Genomic DNA, 17950 nt, shown 5'->3' on the forward strand with positions numbered 1-17950 from the left:
CGTGCTTTAGCTGTAAAAGGTGTTTTCTATTTAAAAACAAACATATGAACATATCTACAGTGACAAGAATGCTGCAAAGAACAAATCTGAAATTAAATTTAAAAAAACATGTGATTTTTGGTGGGTAATTACAATATGAGTTTTCATAAAACATGACAGAAGTGTTCCAAATTTCAAAATCAAATATTTAATAGCCTTTGCTTTCATGCATTATTGGATGCAGTGCAATACAATAATCAGCAAAAATCACCTCATCAGAATTTTAAAAATGCAAATCAACATCAGTACAGTGCTGTGATCCACACCTGATTAAACCCTCAGAAATGTGTTCTTTGTAAATTCTGTAATATAGACTTCATTTTCCAGTGATTGCCCAAAGAAATATACAATTGATTAGATGTGACATTTCCAGGGACGAGCATCTTTGCCAAAGATTACTCCTCCCGTGATTAGTCCCACCGGAGTGTTTGTGGCCTGCAGCAGAAGCACCTCAGAAACATCGCCCACTAAGGAACAGAGCTCAAGAAAGATCTGTATTATAGCAGAACAGTTCCCTTGATGGCAAGAAACAGTCACAGCCTCTGGCTTTAATAGTTCATTACTGGAGGTAGCTCAGGTGTACTCCATTTAAAAACTCTTGCACTTTCACATTGTTCAAATCAAGCTGACTACGAGCTGCTGCAAACATTCCCGAAGCCCAGAACAAAACCTGATATTTATCAATAAAAGCTGCAGAAGAAAAATCAAAAATCTTCTTTTAGGACCCAAAGATGGAGAACCTAAGCTTGTGGCTTATGAATGTTTTTATTCCATCAGTCCACCTTTGATAAAATTCATTTTCCAAGTTATCATCCTTCTTTTTTGAAATTAGCTTAAAGATGAGCTAAATGTCAGAAATGGGCTTTTAAAAGCTCCCAGAAATGACCAAATTCCCACTGACATTACTTACATTAATCTTGAACAGAATATGACCTTTTCCATTTTAATTTGGCAATCACTGCCCTTTTTATCCTTCTGTGAAAGGGTGGTGCTTTTAGAATGACTCTCTTAAGTGAGTTACATGTTCCTAGGGGGAGTCACGTTTCCCAGAGGAGAGTCCGCACAGACACAATAACATGATAACAGCCTGAGGAGAGGCTCTGACGGTGTTTGCGACATGTTTTTACTGTCTCTGGAGCTACTTTATCTCTACTTGTAAGATGAATCTCAGCAGATCAGAAGCAGGGATAATAATTAACAGACAGGCTGTGGCTTCACAGATGTAAAAGAAACCAAAACACTTTAATAACTTCGTGGCTTCAGTGGTATCAGCTGCTGTTTTCTACGACTGGTCAGAAGTAGCTCAATAATCCTTCTCGCTCCTCTCCCATCAGACTGCTGATTTTTGTGGTAGCACAAACATGGACACAAATGATTCATCACTCAGCTCAACATCCATCCTGACCCAGCTGCCTCTCAATACCACAGCATTCATAAACAGCACGGTAAAATCCTTCAGTGTGTTTGATGGGTGCGAAAACCTGATAGAGGCCATTCTCTTTGACCTGGCCATGCAGTGCATCAATGTAATTGTGGGTATCCCGGCCAACTTACTCGTCATTGCTATTCTCATCCACAATCGCAAAGAGCCCTCCACTTCAGACATATTCTTGGGCTGCTTGGCCTTCATGGATGCCTACTTTGGTGCAATGACCCCCCTGAGCTTTCTTAATCTCTACCTCTGGCAGCTCAAAGAGGTGTGGTCTGCCCTTAAGTTCTCCTTTGGCGTGAAAGATACCAGCGGTCCGTTGTTCCTCTCCTGCATCTGCTTGGATCGCTTTGTAGCTGTACTCTTTCCAATCGCTTTTGGGCAACTTAAACACTTCAAGTACAGGTTAGGCCTCTCAGTGCTGGTGCTCTGCCTCACCTTTGCCTACTCAGCAGCCAAGATGGTGGGAGGACTCCCCAACTTTGAAAAGCTGTTCACCGGTGAGGTAGTGGCAACATTTACTTGGATGATGGTGTGTAACGCAAGCATCCTGTGGGCACTGAAGAAGTCCACCGGTGCAGGGAAAGATGCAATGCACCCCATGAAAAAGAAGGCCTTCAAGATGGTGCTCTCTATCCTGTGTATCATCGTGTTCAACTACCTGCCACTTGTTGCTCTGTTTCCATTTGAGGACTACTACTCACCTGATGTGTTTCGCTGCTACGTGCAGCCCGCGGGTTTTGCCTTTCTGAACATCAGCAGCACAATCCAGCCCCTTGTCTACTTGTCTCGTCTAGAGAAGGTGCCTTTCCTCTCTGACGCCTGCATTAAAAAGATTACTTCCTGTTTCAACCCAGAGAAGAACCAGAATCCACAGGAGCAAAACCCACCTGCTTAGATTCACAAAATATAAAAATATAACACACATATTAAAATTTATGAAAAATAATTGTCTGCAACTGTGAGAGTTAAATCCTGAGTGTAAAGTCCTGCTTTGTTTGTTTGTTTTTTCACAGTTTACGTTTTACTTGAATGCATTTTTTTCATAATCAGTGAAAGAAATCTGTATCAAAGATTGAATCAATAATTAATCAACAAGTAGACAATGTTAAAATTATAAGCATTTTAATTTCATGTTTTCATAATGTGATGAATTTCTACGAGGAACATGTGAACTATTTGATTGTGTTTTGGCGCCACCGTGAGGACAAAATACATCAATAAACTTTATCCTTCCAGTGAATGTGTGGACCAGTGACTGTGGTGAGGTTGTGAGGACATTTAGGCTCAGAATCCCAATCAGCATCATACTGATAGCAAAAGGAGCATCTATCTGTTTCATGTGTGATGTCTTTCTCAAGGTGCATGGTGCAGGACGGGGTGTATACATTCCCCACATACCTCTCCAACATAATAATGAATGAATAAGTCAAACAGTGAGTTTTTAACAAGGGTTAGTGTTTGCCACACACCAAAAACTCAGCTGCACCACTACAGGGAAAAAACACTACATATGATTTTATTCAATGTAGTTAAATGTGTTTTATACAGATCTATATTTGCTTTCCTACTGAGTGAACATTCATGCCATGCTCAAATGTATAAAGCAGACATGGCATACAAACCAATTGAAAAAGCCATCTTAACAACTAAATCTGTCTTCCAACACCTCTATAACCTATAATTAAGACCTGCTATATCATCCTCTTTAAATCCCAACATAAAGCGTGATTGTAAAGTTTACAGTTCATCATTTTAAAAGGGTTTTTATAACAAGGAGCTAATGGGGTCTCTGGAAAGTTATTATTCCACACTACTTACCCCTGTAAAGTTATTAGTTACTCTCATACTTGTGGTTTTGAACTAAATCAATTAACCAAAATATATTATGTTTGTACATTAGATAAAGATAGGGTAGAAATTTCCATCTTTGTCCTAAGCTAACCAGCTTCTAGCTTTTGTTGCACATACAGTCAATGAACATTTTGTTAGGTACACCTGTTCAGCTGCTTGCTAAAGTAAATATATAATCAGCCAATCAAATGGCAGCAGTTCAATACATTTGGGTAGGTAGGCATGGTTAAGACATCCTACTGAAGTTCAACTTGAGCATCAGAATTAGAAAGGATTTAAGTGACTTTGAACGTGGGATTGCTGTTGGTGCCAGATGGGATATTGTGAGTATTTTAGAAACTGCTGATCTAATGGGAATTTTCCACACAACCATCTCTGGAGTTTAAAGAGAATGGTCCAAAAGAAAAGGGATTATATTGCATCAGTAAGCCTTTCCTCTCAGTTCAAAGCAGCAACTCAAAGAATCACACATTAGATGGGCTACAGCAGCAGAAGACTGCATTAGGTCCTGTCAGCTAAAAACAGGAAACTGAGGCTAAAGTTCATACAGGCTGAACAAAACTGGACAATAGAAAATTGGAAAAATGATCCCTGGTCTGATGAGTTTTGACTTTTAATGCAACATCCACATGGTTGGATCTGAATTTAATATAAGATGAAAGCATGGGTCCATCCTGCATTGTCTCAACGGTTCAGTGGGGAATATTCTTGGCACACTTTATACTGTTAAAATGCCACAGCTCACTTGAGTATTGTTGCTGACCATGTCCATCCCTTTATGGTAAATGGACTGGTTCTCATATAATGCACTTCTACTCTACTGGAGCGCTCAAAGGGCTTTATGACCAAAGTGTACCCATCTGCTGATGGCCAATTCCAACAGGATATTACAGCATATTACAAAGTTCAAATACTCTTAAATTGGGTTTTATGACAGTGAGGTCACTGTATTCAGATTAGCTCCACAGTCACCAGATCTCAATCCAACAGAGCACCTTTTGGATGAGGTTGGAACAGGAGATTTGAATCACGGATGACAAACCTGCAACAACTGTGACACTATTGTGTCACCATAGACCAAAATCTCTGAGAAATGTTTCCAGCACTTTGTCGAATCTGTGTCACAAAGAATTAGGGCAGTTCTGAAGTCCAAAGGAGGTCCGACATTGTACTAGCAAGGTGTACCTGATATAGTGTCCAGTGAGTATACATCAAGCCTGAAGAAGGAGCAATATTCCCATTACAGTAAAATGACTGCTTCAGTGGTAACATTACAGCAGGTCACTCCTCCCCACTTTGATAGTTTGACATTCATTTCATCCCGGGATTACATTTTCTCGCTTGATAAAGAATAAATGAGTCGTCCACTTATTGCCGCAACATTGTGACAAGTACCCTTTCTGGCAGTATTCGCAATGGATGACTGCTCTGTGTATAAAAATATGGAAATAAAGGTTCAGTGAAGGAGTGTGTAAATGCATATAAGAGTGTGTTGTCAGTGGCGTCAAAAAATGACACCGTTCCCTTGTTGTAATCGAGCTGAACTTTGACCTGCTTAGGTGTTCTAGAAACTGTCAGCAGGCTGGGTGGGGAGGCCATTGCTCTCAGGTCTCCATCCCGGAAACATAAAGTCCAGAAGCCATTCTTGGGCCGGGCAGAGATCTCTGTGTTTCTCGGTACAGACATGGAGGCAACACCCAGGAGCCAGTCATGATTACTTCCTGTTTCCACAACCCAGTGGTGACTTCCTGAGCCTAGTGCGGTCATGCCTACCACTTCAGCGCTCATATGGAAGCGCTCTGGGTTGTCAGGACATACACTGGGCTGCTTTGAGTAGTGCAGGGAAGTGAGATCGTCAGACAGGATGAGGCAAGGGTGTGCTGTGTTTGGATCTAAGGTTATGGGAGCTAAAAGACAGGAAATGTGCCAAAAACAATGATCTATTAATATTTTGTTGTGCAATTCTTAGGTAAAAGCGAATAATAATATTTAGGTATACTTACTATAATCAACATGGTCCAGGATTTTTTCCCAGACTCTGTACTTGAGGTTGTAGAGGTGTTTAGTCACATCAATCAGCAGCCCAGACATGTTCTCTGAACCAAGCACTATGCTTTTACATCTGTGATAACAACAGATGTCTTACACTGAGGATATGTGACACTGAAATTATTCTTCATCTCAGTAAACATGAAACAATAACTTGGGGGTAAAATGCAACTGACATATATCAAATCAAAGGTTTATTTATTCAAGTATTAATGATTAAGATAAATGTGCTTAGCAAAAACTGAATGTATACCAATCAAGTCTGAACAGATCCCATTAAACTTAACATTTTACACTCTACTCATGTAAAAAAAAGAAAAAGAAAAAAATGACACAGACCATTAATAGGTAATTACATATTTTGCACACATTTTTGTTTGCCTTTTAATAAACCTACCGGTCTTGTGTGTCTTTAAAATTCTGGGGGAGAGAAAAAAAAACATGTTAAGGCAGAGGCTTTTTGCAAACAATAAGGAGATAAGCTTCAAATTGGACAACACAAACCTTCAACAAAACCATATCGTCTTCTTTCAGCTGTTCCTGTATGATGGCGATGGTCTCCGTAAGACACGTCACCTCAGCTGAAAGCTCTTTCATTTTCTCCTTCATCCCTGCTATCTTTTCTTCTTCCTCTTTTTTCACAGCAGCTAATCTAGCCGACTCTTCGTGGTAGAGGACTTGATGCAGCTGCTCAAAATGGTTCTTGATCATTTTCTGTGTCTCCAGCGCCTGACTCTGTGGGGGGGGATTATCACAAGCTCTTTTATTAGGTCAGGCATATTTTCCTGACAAATATGAAACATCTGTCAGCTCATCACAGGTTACCTTGATGCACATTAGTGTGTTATTGGACGGCATGTTAATTCTTTTGAGGTTGTCCAGCTTTTCTTGCAGGCTCTTGAGGGATAAAGCAAGTTCGTCCTGGAAGTAAAGCAGGCCTCAGTCAACAGACACCAAATTTAATGTGTAAAGTACTTTAGGTACTGCAGATCTGAGTTAATCCCTGAAAGGGTGCATTACATTCAGGCCTGACTTGTGGAGCAGCATTCTACCATAAGGTGTTACCTTAAAAGCAAACTGCAGAATTTGTTAAGATAACCAATAGCTATGTTTGTCTCCCTCACCTTGCAGTCCAGCAGTGCCTCATCTATAGGCGAGCAGTCGTGGGTCTTGTGCAGTTTGGACGACTGACACACCACGCAGATGGGCTGTTTGTCATTGAGGCAGAAGAGTTTCAGCTTCTCTCCATGAAGATTGCAGTTCACCTTGTCTTCCCCTTCCACTGAGCTCAGCCTCCTGACCTGAAGAACAGCCTCGCAAACATTTTTTAGCGCCAAGTTGCATGGAGGGTTGCACTTTGAAGCTTTTTTCCTACAAACTGGACACTCTCGTATCCCTGTGTCCCAGCAATGTTTTAGACAGCCCCTGCAAAAGCTGTGACTGCATGACAACAGAACAGGGTCTGTGAAAATGTCACAGCACACTGGGCACGTAAGATCCTCCTCTGGGAGTGACATGGCCAAGAGCTCGTCACGTATATAGAATAAATCCACAACTCCAACCAACAAGTCCTCGAGTTTAAGTCCTTAATGACTCCACGGTAAACAGCAACAACATAGTAGCATTATCACACCTAATTAAACTTGTCCCCAGAAAGCCTTAAAGCGTATGGACAGCTTAACTATTGTTCTTGACATGAAGTTCCAAATGCTGTTTTTCCTGTGCATGTCTACTGTGGGAGTAACATGAATCATGCAGCAGCTGAAAAAAAGAAAGAGCCTGCATGCAGCATAGCTGGAAAGCAGGAAATAAAGCCCCATTGGCTAGTTGTTGAAGAATGGTGGAGGGTAGCTGGTAACTCAGAGCAGGTCTGGAATGTAATCATTCAGGATGTGACTGTTTTAGCGTTGACAGCCCATCCCACCAGCAAACCTTTGTTTTTACCTGGCCTTAATCTGCATACTTAAAAACTCACCATTCAATTACAGACTGGGAAGTTTAAAAAAAAATCAAACTGTAAAAAAAGGGGAAAAAACAACATCCAAACTGAACTGAGTGGCTCCTCATTCCCCATGTTTCCATTCATAGTAAGGCTTAGCTCTTGTAGCTGTTGAGTTTCGACACAAACAAGCTAAACCTGCCGTCAGCAACGACAGCAGGCCACATTTTAAGACTTGTGAAAATTAACGTGCTGGGTACAAAATGATAAAAGAGACACCTTTTACGATCTTCAAAAAGAAAAAAGAAAAAGGTGCGCAGCTCATGATGGGCAGAATATAAAATAGGTGGCAGCCAAAAATAGATTAAATGCAGACAGCATTTCATCTGAAATCGTACTTTTAGTACGGTTTAAGTCTGAGGAGAAGGCAGCAATTATTCTGTAAGAAGCTTTAGATGTATCCAATGTATAACAAAATGAAAGGATCTTTATATATAAACAGGTAGCCATGATATCCTGTGCAAAATGTAACTGCAACTTTAAAAAACTGGCTTTCTTTTTTTCAATAATGCCTGCACTGTGTTGGTGCATTTTCATAAGGCCACAGGCTTACATATTTACTAATATTAAAACGTCAGACATGTAAGGCCTCAGACTGACGTGAATGTTTCTGCTTTTCCTCTTTACTTCTTGTGTGCAAACCATGAATTGTGTTCCAGAAACATATTCAGCCACACGAGATGAAGATAAAAATAAGCACGGCAAAAGCCATCCTGGGTCAGACAGAAATGGGTCAAGCACTGATATTATGGAGGGAATCATGATGTGGCTTTTTTTTACCTTTTTTTTTTGGGAAGGGGGGGGGGGGGGATAACATCAAGTTAATGCGTTCAAAAGTACCAAATAGTCTCTACATATCACTTTAAGGCAGCTGGATGACTGGTGTTGTTTCATGTGAATATTTTTTTTTGGGGTGTGGGGTCACTGAGTCCGTGAGAATAACGAGACGACCTATTGACACCTGATGCAGCTTCCTCGCATCCTATCCGCCATTTCCACCGCTTTTGGTTCCTCCCTCTCTCCTCCAGTCTTTGGTTGCCATGGCGATGACGTCAAGTTGCACCACCGTTTCAGCCCAGTAGACGGTCTTAGAGGCGGTGCAACAAAATCCCGGACGATCGACTGCAGGAGCCATCATCCTGTGAATCTCCTCTGCTCAGATTCCCGTCTCCTACTCGACCGTCCTCTTACCCACCTGTCCAAAATGCGCGAAATTGTGCACTTGCAGGCCGGCCAGTGCGGAAACCAGATTGGAGCCAAGGTATTTCTTTCTGATTTCTTTTGCTCTATTTCGGTTTTTTTCAATCCGGTGAGCCGTGTGCCGGCTGTCATGCAGGCACTCAGAGGAGCTCCCCTAATCCATCTTCCAGAAATTCTCTAGAACAAACTCTGTGCGGCGTATTTTCTTCTTAAAGCTCATTACATTCCAGAGAGAGGGAGAATCAATCCACAGACGATTTGCTCATTGGCATTCCGTGCAGGGTTTCACACCGAGGACAAGACTGATTCATGCACTGGTATATGCAGGAGAAATTAAGAAATTAAGATTTATGCGACTTTATGCTTTAATAATTCCATGCATAACTCGCATTTAATATCGCCACATTTTTGTCGAATTTCCCATGCGAGTATATCAGCGATTGACTGGAATAGTAATGAAACCTTATTGTAGATGTAGGAGCAGCCGCCCCTCCCCCTCCATATTTATGACCTATTTTTGCCTGATTCTTTTCCAGCCACTTGCTTCTGAAAAAAAATGTCTAAATTTAAACTGAATCAAACTGCAGTATTATCATTTTAACACTGGCATGGATTATATCTTTAGTATAATTAATCTTGTTGGCTATATGGCACCAAAGACGTTTTTACTTTTCAGATTATTGCCATCTGCCAGATCAGACTAATAGACTGCTCTTTTGACTCTACATGCACCAGAAATACACACTAAGCTTTCTAGAAATGTAATTAAAAGTATATCAGCAAATACGTAACTGGAATGAACTTGCATCCCACCTTCCTCTCCTACCACGCTTGTTTTGTTTCAGTTCTGGGAGGTGATTAGCGATGAGCACGGCATTGATCCCACCGGTACCTACCATGGAGACAGCGACCTGCAGCTAGACAGGATCAGCGTCTACTACAATGAGGCCACAGGTTGGTTGCAGATTCACCTCTGCTGCCGTACAGACTGATTCGCATACATATCTCTGTTTTACATCACATCCAGCGTGCCTCTTAAAATTACAAGGAATTATATTGTTCATTCACTTTTGACTGGTTTAGGTGGAAAATACGTTCCACGAGCCATCCTGGTGGATCTGGAGCCTGGAACAATGGATTCGGTGAGGTCTGGTCCCTTTGGACAGATCTTCAGACCAGACAACTTTGTCTTTGGTAAGCTGGGTGAATTTTGTTAATCGAGCATACTATGCTATGTCTTTCCTGTGCATCTTACATTATAAATTGGAATATTTTTGACTACAGGCCAGAGTGGAGCTGGAAATAACTGGGCCAAGGGCCACTACACTGAGGGAGCAGAGCTGGTGGACTCTGTTCTGGATGTAGTGAGGAAAGAGGCTGAGAGCTGCGATTGCCTCCAGGGCTTCCAGCTCACTCACTCTCTGGGCGGAGGCACTGGCTCCGGCATGGGCACCCTGCTGATTAGCAAGATTCGCGAGGAGTACCCCGATCGCATCATGAACACCTTTAGCGTGGTGCCTTCCCCCAAAGTGTCTGACACCGTGGTGGAGCCTTACAACGCCACCCTCTCTGTCCACCAGCTGGTAGAGAACACAGATGAAACCTACTGTATTGACAATGAAGCCCTCTATGACATCTGCTTCCGCACGCTCAAACTCACCACTCCAACCTACGGAGATCTCAACCATTTGGTGTCCGCCACCATGAGCGGGGTGACCACCTGTCTGCGTTTCCCTGGCCAGCTCAACGCCGATCTCCGCAAACTAGCCGTCAACATGGTGCCCTTCCCCCGTCTGCACTTCTTCATGCCAGGGTTCGCCCCGCTCACCAGCAGGGGCAGCCAGCAGTATCGCTCACTGTCTGTGCCTGAGCTCACTCAGCAGATGTTCGATGCCAAGAACATGATGGCTGCCTGCGACCCACGCCACGGCCGCTACCTGACCGTGGCCGCAGTCTTTAGAGGTCGCATGTCCATGAAGGAGGTGGATGAGCAGATGCTGAATGTGCAGAACAAGAACAGCAGCTACTTTGTCGAATGGATCCCGAACAATGTGAAGACCGCCGTCTGTGACATCCCACCCCGTGGCCTCAAAATGGCCGCCACTTTCATTGGCAACAGCACCGCCATCCAGGAGCTGTTCAAGCGCATCTCCGAGCAGTTCACCGCCATGTTCCGTCGTAAGGCCTTCCTCCACTGGTACACGGGCGAAGGTATGGATGAGATGGAGTTCACCGAAGCCGAGAGCAACATGAACGACTTGGTGTCCGAGTATCAGCAGTACCAGGATGCCACCGCTGAGGAAGGAGAGTTCGAGGAAGAGGGAGAGGAGGAAGTTGCATAAAACCTCCGCGCAACTGGCTCCCTGAGCTCCTTTCACCTCGCCCATTACCCGCCCTTTTCACTCCCCCCCATCATGAATTGAATGGTTCGCCACACTTGAACAGATCACTGTTGCTCTAGTGTTAGACATTGGTGTTAACTGGTGCTAGTGAAGTTTTTGGTTCAAATGTTTTTGTATGTCGTGAATGCACTGAACTACTGACATCCTCACATCTGTCCTGTCATTGCCTTGCCGAAGTCAAAAGCAAGTGATTTTAACTGTGAAGCCTTGAAACTGGCGAAAGAATAAAATCTAATTTAAATGCCAAATTAATGCCTCTTTGGGGGTTTTTGTTTGTTTTCTTTTACTGATTAATTTGACGTGCGATCCAAGATTTCTCTTCACCTTACAGCATTAAAACTCCTAGTTAGCAAGTCTATTCTACAACATATAGCTACAAGGACTTGTGCTACACAATGTTTACTAATACACTGCCGGATGTATACTTCTTTAAGAGAATTATCCTAAATATACATAATGGTTTGGTGAATCTCTCAAGCTTCTCCAGATTTAATGTTCTTCACTTCATAGATTTTCAATGAGATTCAAGTGTAGGACAGTCAGTAACATTCACTTTGGTGATCAGGAGTGTTGGAAGATATATCTTGCATCCAGACTCTGTTTATTTCTGACTGCTTGAGGTTTTCTTTCATAATCTTCCCATATCATTTTTTCTTCATGAGTCCTTCCACCTTGACAAGATTCTCAGTCCTAGACACATCGAAGCATCCACACAGCATAATACTCCCACCACCGTGTTTCATTGTTGGGATGCTGTTTCTTTGGTCTCTAAATTCTACCTTTCTTTCTCCAAATGTAAGCAGTGGCTCTGTGGCCAAAAGGGTTTAATCTCATCTGACCAAAGGATGTGCTTCCAGTATGCATAATCTTTCTCCAGGTTGTCCTTACTGTAGCATACTTCAGTCTGGCTTGAAGGTGTCTCTTTTACACAAATGGAGTTTTTCTTGGTCTACAACATCTGAGTCCATTCCTGTGCAAGGTTCTAATGATCATCTTCTTTCAGACTGCAATTTCTGACTCAACTAAGTCATTCAGTTGTTCTGGGGTCTTTCGACACGTGTCTCACTAGCTTTTTTTCCAGTCTTTGAAATCTAACCAACTTGATCTGCCTGTATGTGAGGAACCTTCTTTCCTCGCAGTGATAATGCTGACGTCACATGACTGCGTGTTTCCGTGAGTCATTTACATGCAGAAGCCACTGAAAACCAGGATACGCATTTGTGTGGGGAATAAGACATAAAGACCTGCTCATTTAAAAAAAATTATGAAAAAAGTGACCCTGTGAATTTTCCTTGCATCATACAGTTAACAACTTTTTTACTACAGGCTAACGAGTCGAGCATTTCAGTGCTTTTCTCATGTACACCGAGAGCCTGAACTTTACACTCTGTGGTTACTGAAAATGCTTATCTGCATAGCTATTTTATCATCAGCCTCTGTACACTAATACATACAATAGCTGTGGACTTGTTTGCATTTTTTCCATCGCTGCTCAACCTTTTCAGGCATGTGTTATTTCCTTATTGTTATTTTTAGCCTTTTGCGTAACAGGACAGTGGACAGAAGAAGGAAAGACCTACAACATATAGATCGCCTGCTCTACCTACCCAGCTAAACCAGCACCCTATATCCTATTTTTACTGGGATTTTATACATAAACACCGCTGCTGATCCACCTGGGGAGGACTCGTGAGACTTTAAATGCTTTGTAAAGTTTAATTACACAAATATTAAACAAATATTCAGTTATTTGACAAATGCATAAATAAACACGTGGTGACATTGTAAAACATCTCTACTTGATTACAGTCAATTATGTGCTATACATATGATCTGGTGAATTATTGATGGCCTGTCTTTAAATTAGTGTTGTTATTCAAAGAGATGTCAAGTGTAAACAGTTGCTTCTGATTTCTAGTTATAACCTGACTTCTTTTTTTAGCTCAGAGCAGCTTTGTAAAAAACTAGTTTTCACGAGGATAAGATCTTTTGATTAAACTCATAAATAGAAACTCTTTCCTTTTCAAATGCGATTGACTAAAAACGCAAAAAGTTTGAGGTTAAAGGTCAGCAGATTTTGCATTGAAATTTTAGACAGAATCAAATCCAGCAAGTAATTAGGACTTAAGGCAGCTGGCAAAAAGAAGTGTCGCTAAACTAAAATCATTAGTGGCGATAAAATACTGTAGCTTTTTGTTTTTTTAACTTGTGCAGAATAAACATTTAGACCTCTTTGAAATGTTCAGTTGTTCTTAAAAGTCAGAGAAAAATCCCTTTGGGCGCTTCTCTTCGGCTTACCAAGCAAGAACAATTCAGTGCTTGTTGAAATGGAGCGGCAAGAAAATGCATCATGTTGTACGGTTTCAAAGATCTCTCTTTGTCCTCTCTTAAACCTGGAGACAGTTTTCTCTCAGTGGTCAAGCCCCAATCTGAGAGCCTCGTCACACAGGAAGGCTGCCGTGCAAGTGTTTGCAGCCTGTGTCCTTACAAGGTGTTCCACAAAACCTCAAATGAGTCTTTCCTCCTTTGGTAATTTTAGTGCATCCGGTGCGGCAATGCTGCGTGCACCAGACTGCTCCTCAGCGCTGGGTCTGTACGTCCCTTCGGTCTGCCTCTTCTTTTTGACCACGCAGAACAACCAGACGAGAAAAGCCGAGACTATAGCCAGCACTCCCAAGGTGACTGTAGGGGCCACAATGGCTGCGATGTTGGGTCCCTGCAAACAGGATAATATAACACTTAAAGTCTAATTACATACCAAAGTTATTTACTGTTCTTGAAAATATTTGTCACTTACTGTAGTGTTATTAGATTGGGTGTCACTTGCACTTAAGGTCATATTCCCTGTGAAAGGAGCAGAAACATAATGAATGTTATATCAGTGGAACAGTATTTGTTCCCTTTCCAAAAAATGTTTTAACATATTTATTATGCTTCAAATCCTCAAACAATTTTCAATATTAGACACAAATAACCCAAGTAAATACAAAATGCAGTTTTTAAATTGTGATTTTATTGATTATAAAAGTTATCCAAACCTATCTAGCCCTGTGTACAGTAATGGCCCCCAAAACCTAATAACTGGCTGTGCCAGCCTTGGCAGCAATAACTGCAATCAAGTGTTTGCAGTAACTGGCACTGAGTCTTTCACATTGCCGTGGAGGAATTTTGGCTCACTCTTCTTTGCATTTTTTTTTTTTGATTCAGCCACATTGTAGGGTTTCTCAGCAGGAACATCACTGTTCAAGGTCACGCTGAAGCATCTTAATCAGATTTAAGGCTGGACTTTGGCTAGGCTGCTCCAAAACCTTTATTTTGTTTTTGTTTTCTGGTTTTATTGAGTCATACAGACACTGCTGCTGTGTTTTGGATCATTGTCCTGCTACATAATCCAAGTTGAGCTTCAAACAAACTGACGGTCGGATAGACTCCTTTGAGGTTTTTCCAGTAAAGAGTAAAATCAATGGATCCATCAATTAGATGCTGTTGAGGTCCTGAAGCAGCAAAGCAGGCCCAGACCATCACACTACCCTCACCATGTTTGACCGTTGGTGATTTTTCCCCTCAGCCCACAGAATATTTTTTCCAAAAGTCTTGGGGATCAACAAAATGTTTTATTGACAAATGTGAGACTTTGTGTTCTTTTCGGTCAGCAGTGGATTATCATCTTGGAACTCTCCCATGGATCCCATTTTTGTCTTTCTTATTGTTGAATCATGAACTCTGACCTTAACAGAGGCAAGAGAGGCCTGCAGTTCTTTAGATGTTGTTCTGGGTTAATCTGCGAGCTCGCGGGTCAATTGTCAATGTGGTCTTAGAGTAATTTTTGTAGGCCAACCACTCCTCTTCCAAGTTTTCACCATTTTTGAGTAATGGCTCTAAACTCAGTCCCCCCCACCCACAAGAAAAAAAGTGCTTAATCACAGTTAATTCATGAGTTAAAAATATTTCTTAACATAGAGCCATGTAGGTTTGTACAGCTTTTTTCTCTTAATAAATGAAATCATCATTTAAAAACTCCATTTTGTATGTAAACTGATGTATATAATTAAAATGTGTTTAAATATTATGGGGCTCTCTGTATTTAGATAAGATCTTTTATTTTAATTGGCAAATGCATTTAAACTTTCAGAGTAACCACTTACAAGCATGTGTGAATGTGCACTCATAACATTTAAAGTAATGAGTCTGTTTCCTGGCAACTGGGGGAGACTTTTGAAAGTTCCAGTCTTTGCAAAGAAGTATAATACCGTACTTTTTTTTTTTTTTTTTTAAAGCTACTCATGTAACTCTCAGTGAGAATGAAGAATAATTTTCACATGTAACCAAAGTGTTTGACACATTCATATGCAGATGAATGCAGGAATGTGAAAGGATCTTGAAAAGCTGGCTTCTTAGTAAAGTGCAAAACTGTTTTTGAACCACGACAGAGACATGAGTGTCAAAAATAATGTCTAAAAGAGGAAAAGTGTATCGCTTCTACATGTTATCATGATTGTATCTACCCTTATACATACATGCGTAATGAAAAGCACATAAGAGGAAGTACCACAGTAAAGCAGAAGTTCATTTCAACCTCGTCCACTTTCTAAGCACCTGACACTTGTAAGCATTCCAGTATCGCTACCAGCCATTTCATCTGTGAGCAGCCATGTGATTACTCAGTTACATCATAAAGCCCCACTGGAGCTTCTTGACCAGAGCGAATAGGGAGGAGGAGAAGCTCAGGAATGCACGGTATACCGCAGTCACAATTAGCTGAGTCAAACAGCACACTAGTTTGAAATGTGAGAAAAAAAACCAACTCAAATCTATTTGTTTCTTTGTGTTTCTTTGTGTGTGTGTGTGTGTTCATCATTCAAAAAATCGTGTTAATGAGAAAGTTTTGTTTTGGAAACTTAAGCCCTCCCCACAGTTTCTGAGTCAATCATTTGCTTGGGTAAATAGTAAACTTGCCAAGGACAAAGGTACGACTTGATAACAAAGGTTACAGACGGGGGCAGCCATGTTCACAACTTAAAGTAGGATTCAAACTGACAAATGCAACAGTTTCTCACAGCAGTGGGACAGGGGTCTGTGTCTTACTGTGTAGCATCACCTTCATTTACCAGTTAAAATGTCTGGGAACTGAGGAGAACAATTGCTGCAGTTTTGAAATCACATTTCCTCTCATTCTTGTTTGATAGGAGATTTCAGTTGCTCAACAGTCCCCCACCCCAATGTAACTATACCCATCAGATATACTGTGTTTTGTACTGCACTTATAGTACAAAACACCTCTCCTTTTTAGCTGTAATGACTCTGCGAGATGTTCAGTATCGTGTGAAAATCTAGTTCAAATGATTTTTAAATCATGACATTAGTTTACACGGCACCGCAACATCTTTAAAATTGCTTTTTTGTATATTACTCCCACTCAATGGGGAGCTTGTTCCTATAAATTCTTATCTTAGTCTTATGTTATTAGGCAGTGCTGACATGTTTCACAGTTTCTTAGCAAAGCTTCCTAAGTTTTTTTATGTGTCATCACAGGATGCAATAGGTTTTTTATGTGTGCGTGTGCACAGGTGTGGTCAAAAGGCTGGCTTATTTGTATGGGAGTGCTAAGGAAGGCTTCCAACTCACCCCACACAGGATTACTGCTCAGCACCAGCAGTAAAACACTCCCAACCACAGCTCCAGGTATGGTCAGCACATCCAGGCACGCTGCCATCTCTACCCGTGACCAGCAGGGCCAAATGGGGGCAGACTGGTACAGTCGGGGCATCAGCTTGGGTCCATTTCATTCACAGACAGCCGCCGTGAGGATTTACTGCCTCCATTTGAACAGCTAAAGACACACAACTATCAGCAGTGCAAACGCAAATATCCTCTCCAGTTCACTCAGACACTGATAGACTGTTTTAATCTCAAGCTGAGTCAGGCAGAGAAAACCACAACTACTGAGTCACATTCAGCCTGATGTTGAATCACCTCTAAACCTGCGCAATAATATTTTTACTGGCCTAACAGAAGAACACAGCTCTAACACCTCCTAAAAAACATCATTACACTATCAAATGACAATATGCTGTAACGTGATTCTTTTCAAAGACTTACACACACCCTTCATCCGACTGCTTCCAGATGGTCGAGGCAAAACGAGGAACATCGAACAGGTTGATTCTTTACGCGTCAACTGCTTCCGCCTCACCTTGTCAAAAATGAAACCGCAACACATATGAGTCGGGTGAAAAGTACAGGTAACATCCTCAGCCGACTTCTATCAGAACAAGCCTACCTGAAGTACCCGAGACTACATCCTCGGCTGTCCTATGAGTTGGTCTTTCATCTAAAGCTCTTTTTTTCCCCTCGTCTACTCCTCACTTCGCCATTGGTCACGTGGTTGAGTTTCGTGTTACAATACCTGAGCACAGTTATCTACCTGCAGCGGGGCGAACAGAACCTCCTTTGTGCGTACAAAGTAGAATAAAATGCGCACTTTGCTAAAGCAGAGCAGCGCCGATCTATCCTGTTTCCATCAGGAAAAAAAAAAATCAGACCTTAAAGCTTTTAATCACCTTTATGCAATAATATTTATATTCAGAAATTCCTTCCAAAGTTCATTCAGTTTCTAAAAAATTAACGATAATGATAATAATAACAAGATGCCAGGTTTGCCTTATTTGCTCCAATCTGCACAACTTTAGCCGTAGTTTTTACTCCCTGTGAAGCTCTTACCTACAGCAGCAACCTGCTGATGGCGTTGCATGAAACAGCGCCTCCGTCAGGTTTTACGGTTCCCGTCAGGAGAAAGGATATCGACATTCCTGAGATATTTTAAGGATGAATTTGGAGGCCAGCTGGTCCAGTGGGCTCTAATCCTCTCCTAATCTCTCCTTTCAGACTAAGAGGGGCACAGAAAATGTAGTCTGCTTCGGGCCTAATCTGTGCTAGTCAGAGTTTCGTGTGGACACTCTGTAAGAGCACTGAAGCGTT

At 41.6% G+C, this 17950-nt stretch overlaps 4 protein-coding genes across 7 annotated transcripts; 2 read left to right on the top strand and 2 right to left on the bottom strand.

Annotated features, from left to right (window-relative positions):
* The first annotated feature begins 1400 nt into the window (after positions 1-1400).
* Positions 1401-2366, top strand: LOC147332743 (G protein-coupled receptor 183-like). Its single transcript, XM_086290711.1, has one exon. The coding sequence runs from the start codon at positions 1401-1403 to the stop codon at positions 2364-2366; it is 966 nt and encodes a 321-aa protein (XP_086146837.1).
* Positions 2367-2622: 256 nt separating this feature from the next.
* LOC147332744 (zinc-binding protein A33) lies at positions 2623-7627 on the bottom strand. Its single transcript, XM_086290712.1, has 6 exons — positions 6496-7627; positions 6197-6292; positions 5876-6106; positions 5769-5791; positions 5326-5444; positions 2623-5229 (listed from the first exon to the last, which is right to left on the bottom strand). The coding sequence occupies exons 1-6, from the start codon at positions 6886-6888 to the stop codon at positions 4691-4693; spliced, it is 1401 nt and encodes a 466-aa protein (XP_086146838.1). The 5' UTR covers positions 6889-7627; the 3' UTR covers positions 2623-4690.
* A 692-nt stretch (positions 7628-8319) lies between these two features.
* Positions 8320-11220, top strand: tubb4bl (tubulin, beta 4B class IVb-like). The gene is made up of 4 exons (XM_086289441.1): positions 8320-8631; positions 9416-9524; positions 9654-9764; positions 9855-11220. Exons 1-4 carry the CDS (start codon positions 8335-8337, stop codon positions 10910-10912), a joined length of 1575 nt encoding a protein of 524 aa, XP_086145567.1. The 5' UTR covers positions 8320-8334; the 3' UTR covers positions 10913-11220.
* A 1454-nt stretch (positions 11221-12674) lies between these two features.
* On the bottom strand, positions 12675-17950 carry crb3a (crumbs homolog 3a). 4 transcript variants are annotated; one of them, XM_086289445.1, is made up of 5 exons: positions 17693-17950; positions 17078-17165; positions 16598-16802; positions 13770-13816; positions 12675-13688 (listed from the first exon to the last, which is right to left on the bottom strand). In XM_086289445.1, the coding sequence occupies exons 3-5, from the start codon at positions 16737-16739 to the stop codon at positions 13479-13481; spliced, it is 399 nt and encodes a 132-aa protein (XP_086145571.1). In that variant the 5' UTR covers positions 16740-16802; positions 17078-17165; positions 17693-17950; the 3' UTR covers positions 12675-13478. The 4 variants fall into 4 exon arrangements, with proteins under 4 accessions (XP_086145571.1, XP_086145572.1, XP_086145568.1 ...); XM_086289446.1 differs by having other exon boundaries at positions 17072-17165; XM_086289442.1 differs by lacking the exon at positions 17693-17950 and adding an exon at positions 17253-17674.

This window comes from Aulonocara sp. 'chitande type north' Nkhata Bay, linkage group LG4 (genome assembly GCF_057382095.1).
Source record: "Aulonocara sp. 'chitande type north' Nkhata Bay isolate Kocher_YH1m ecotype deep benthic linkage group LG4, A_spYH_male_GT1.1, whole genome shotgun sequence".
Taxonomy (NCBI): Eukaryota; Metazoa; Chordata; class Actinopteri; order Cichliformes; family Cichlidae; genus Aulonocara; species Aulonocara sp. 'chitande type north' Nkhata Bay.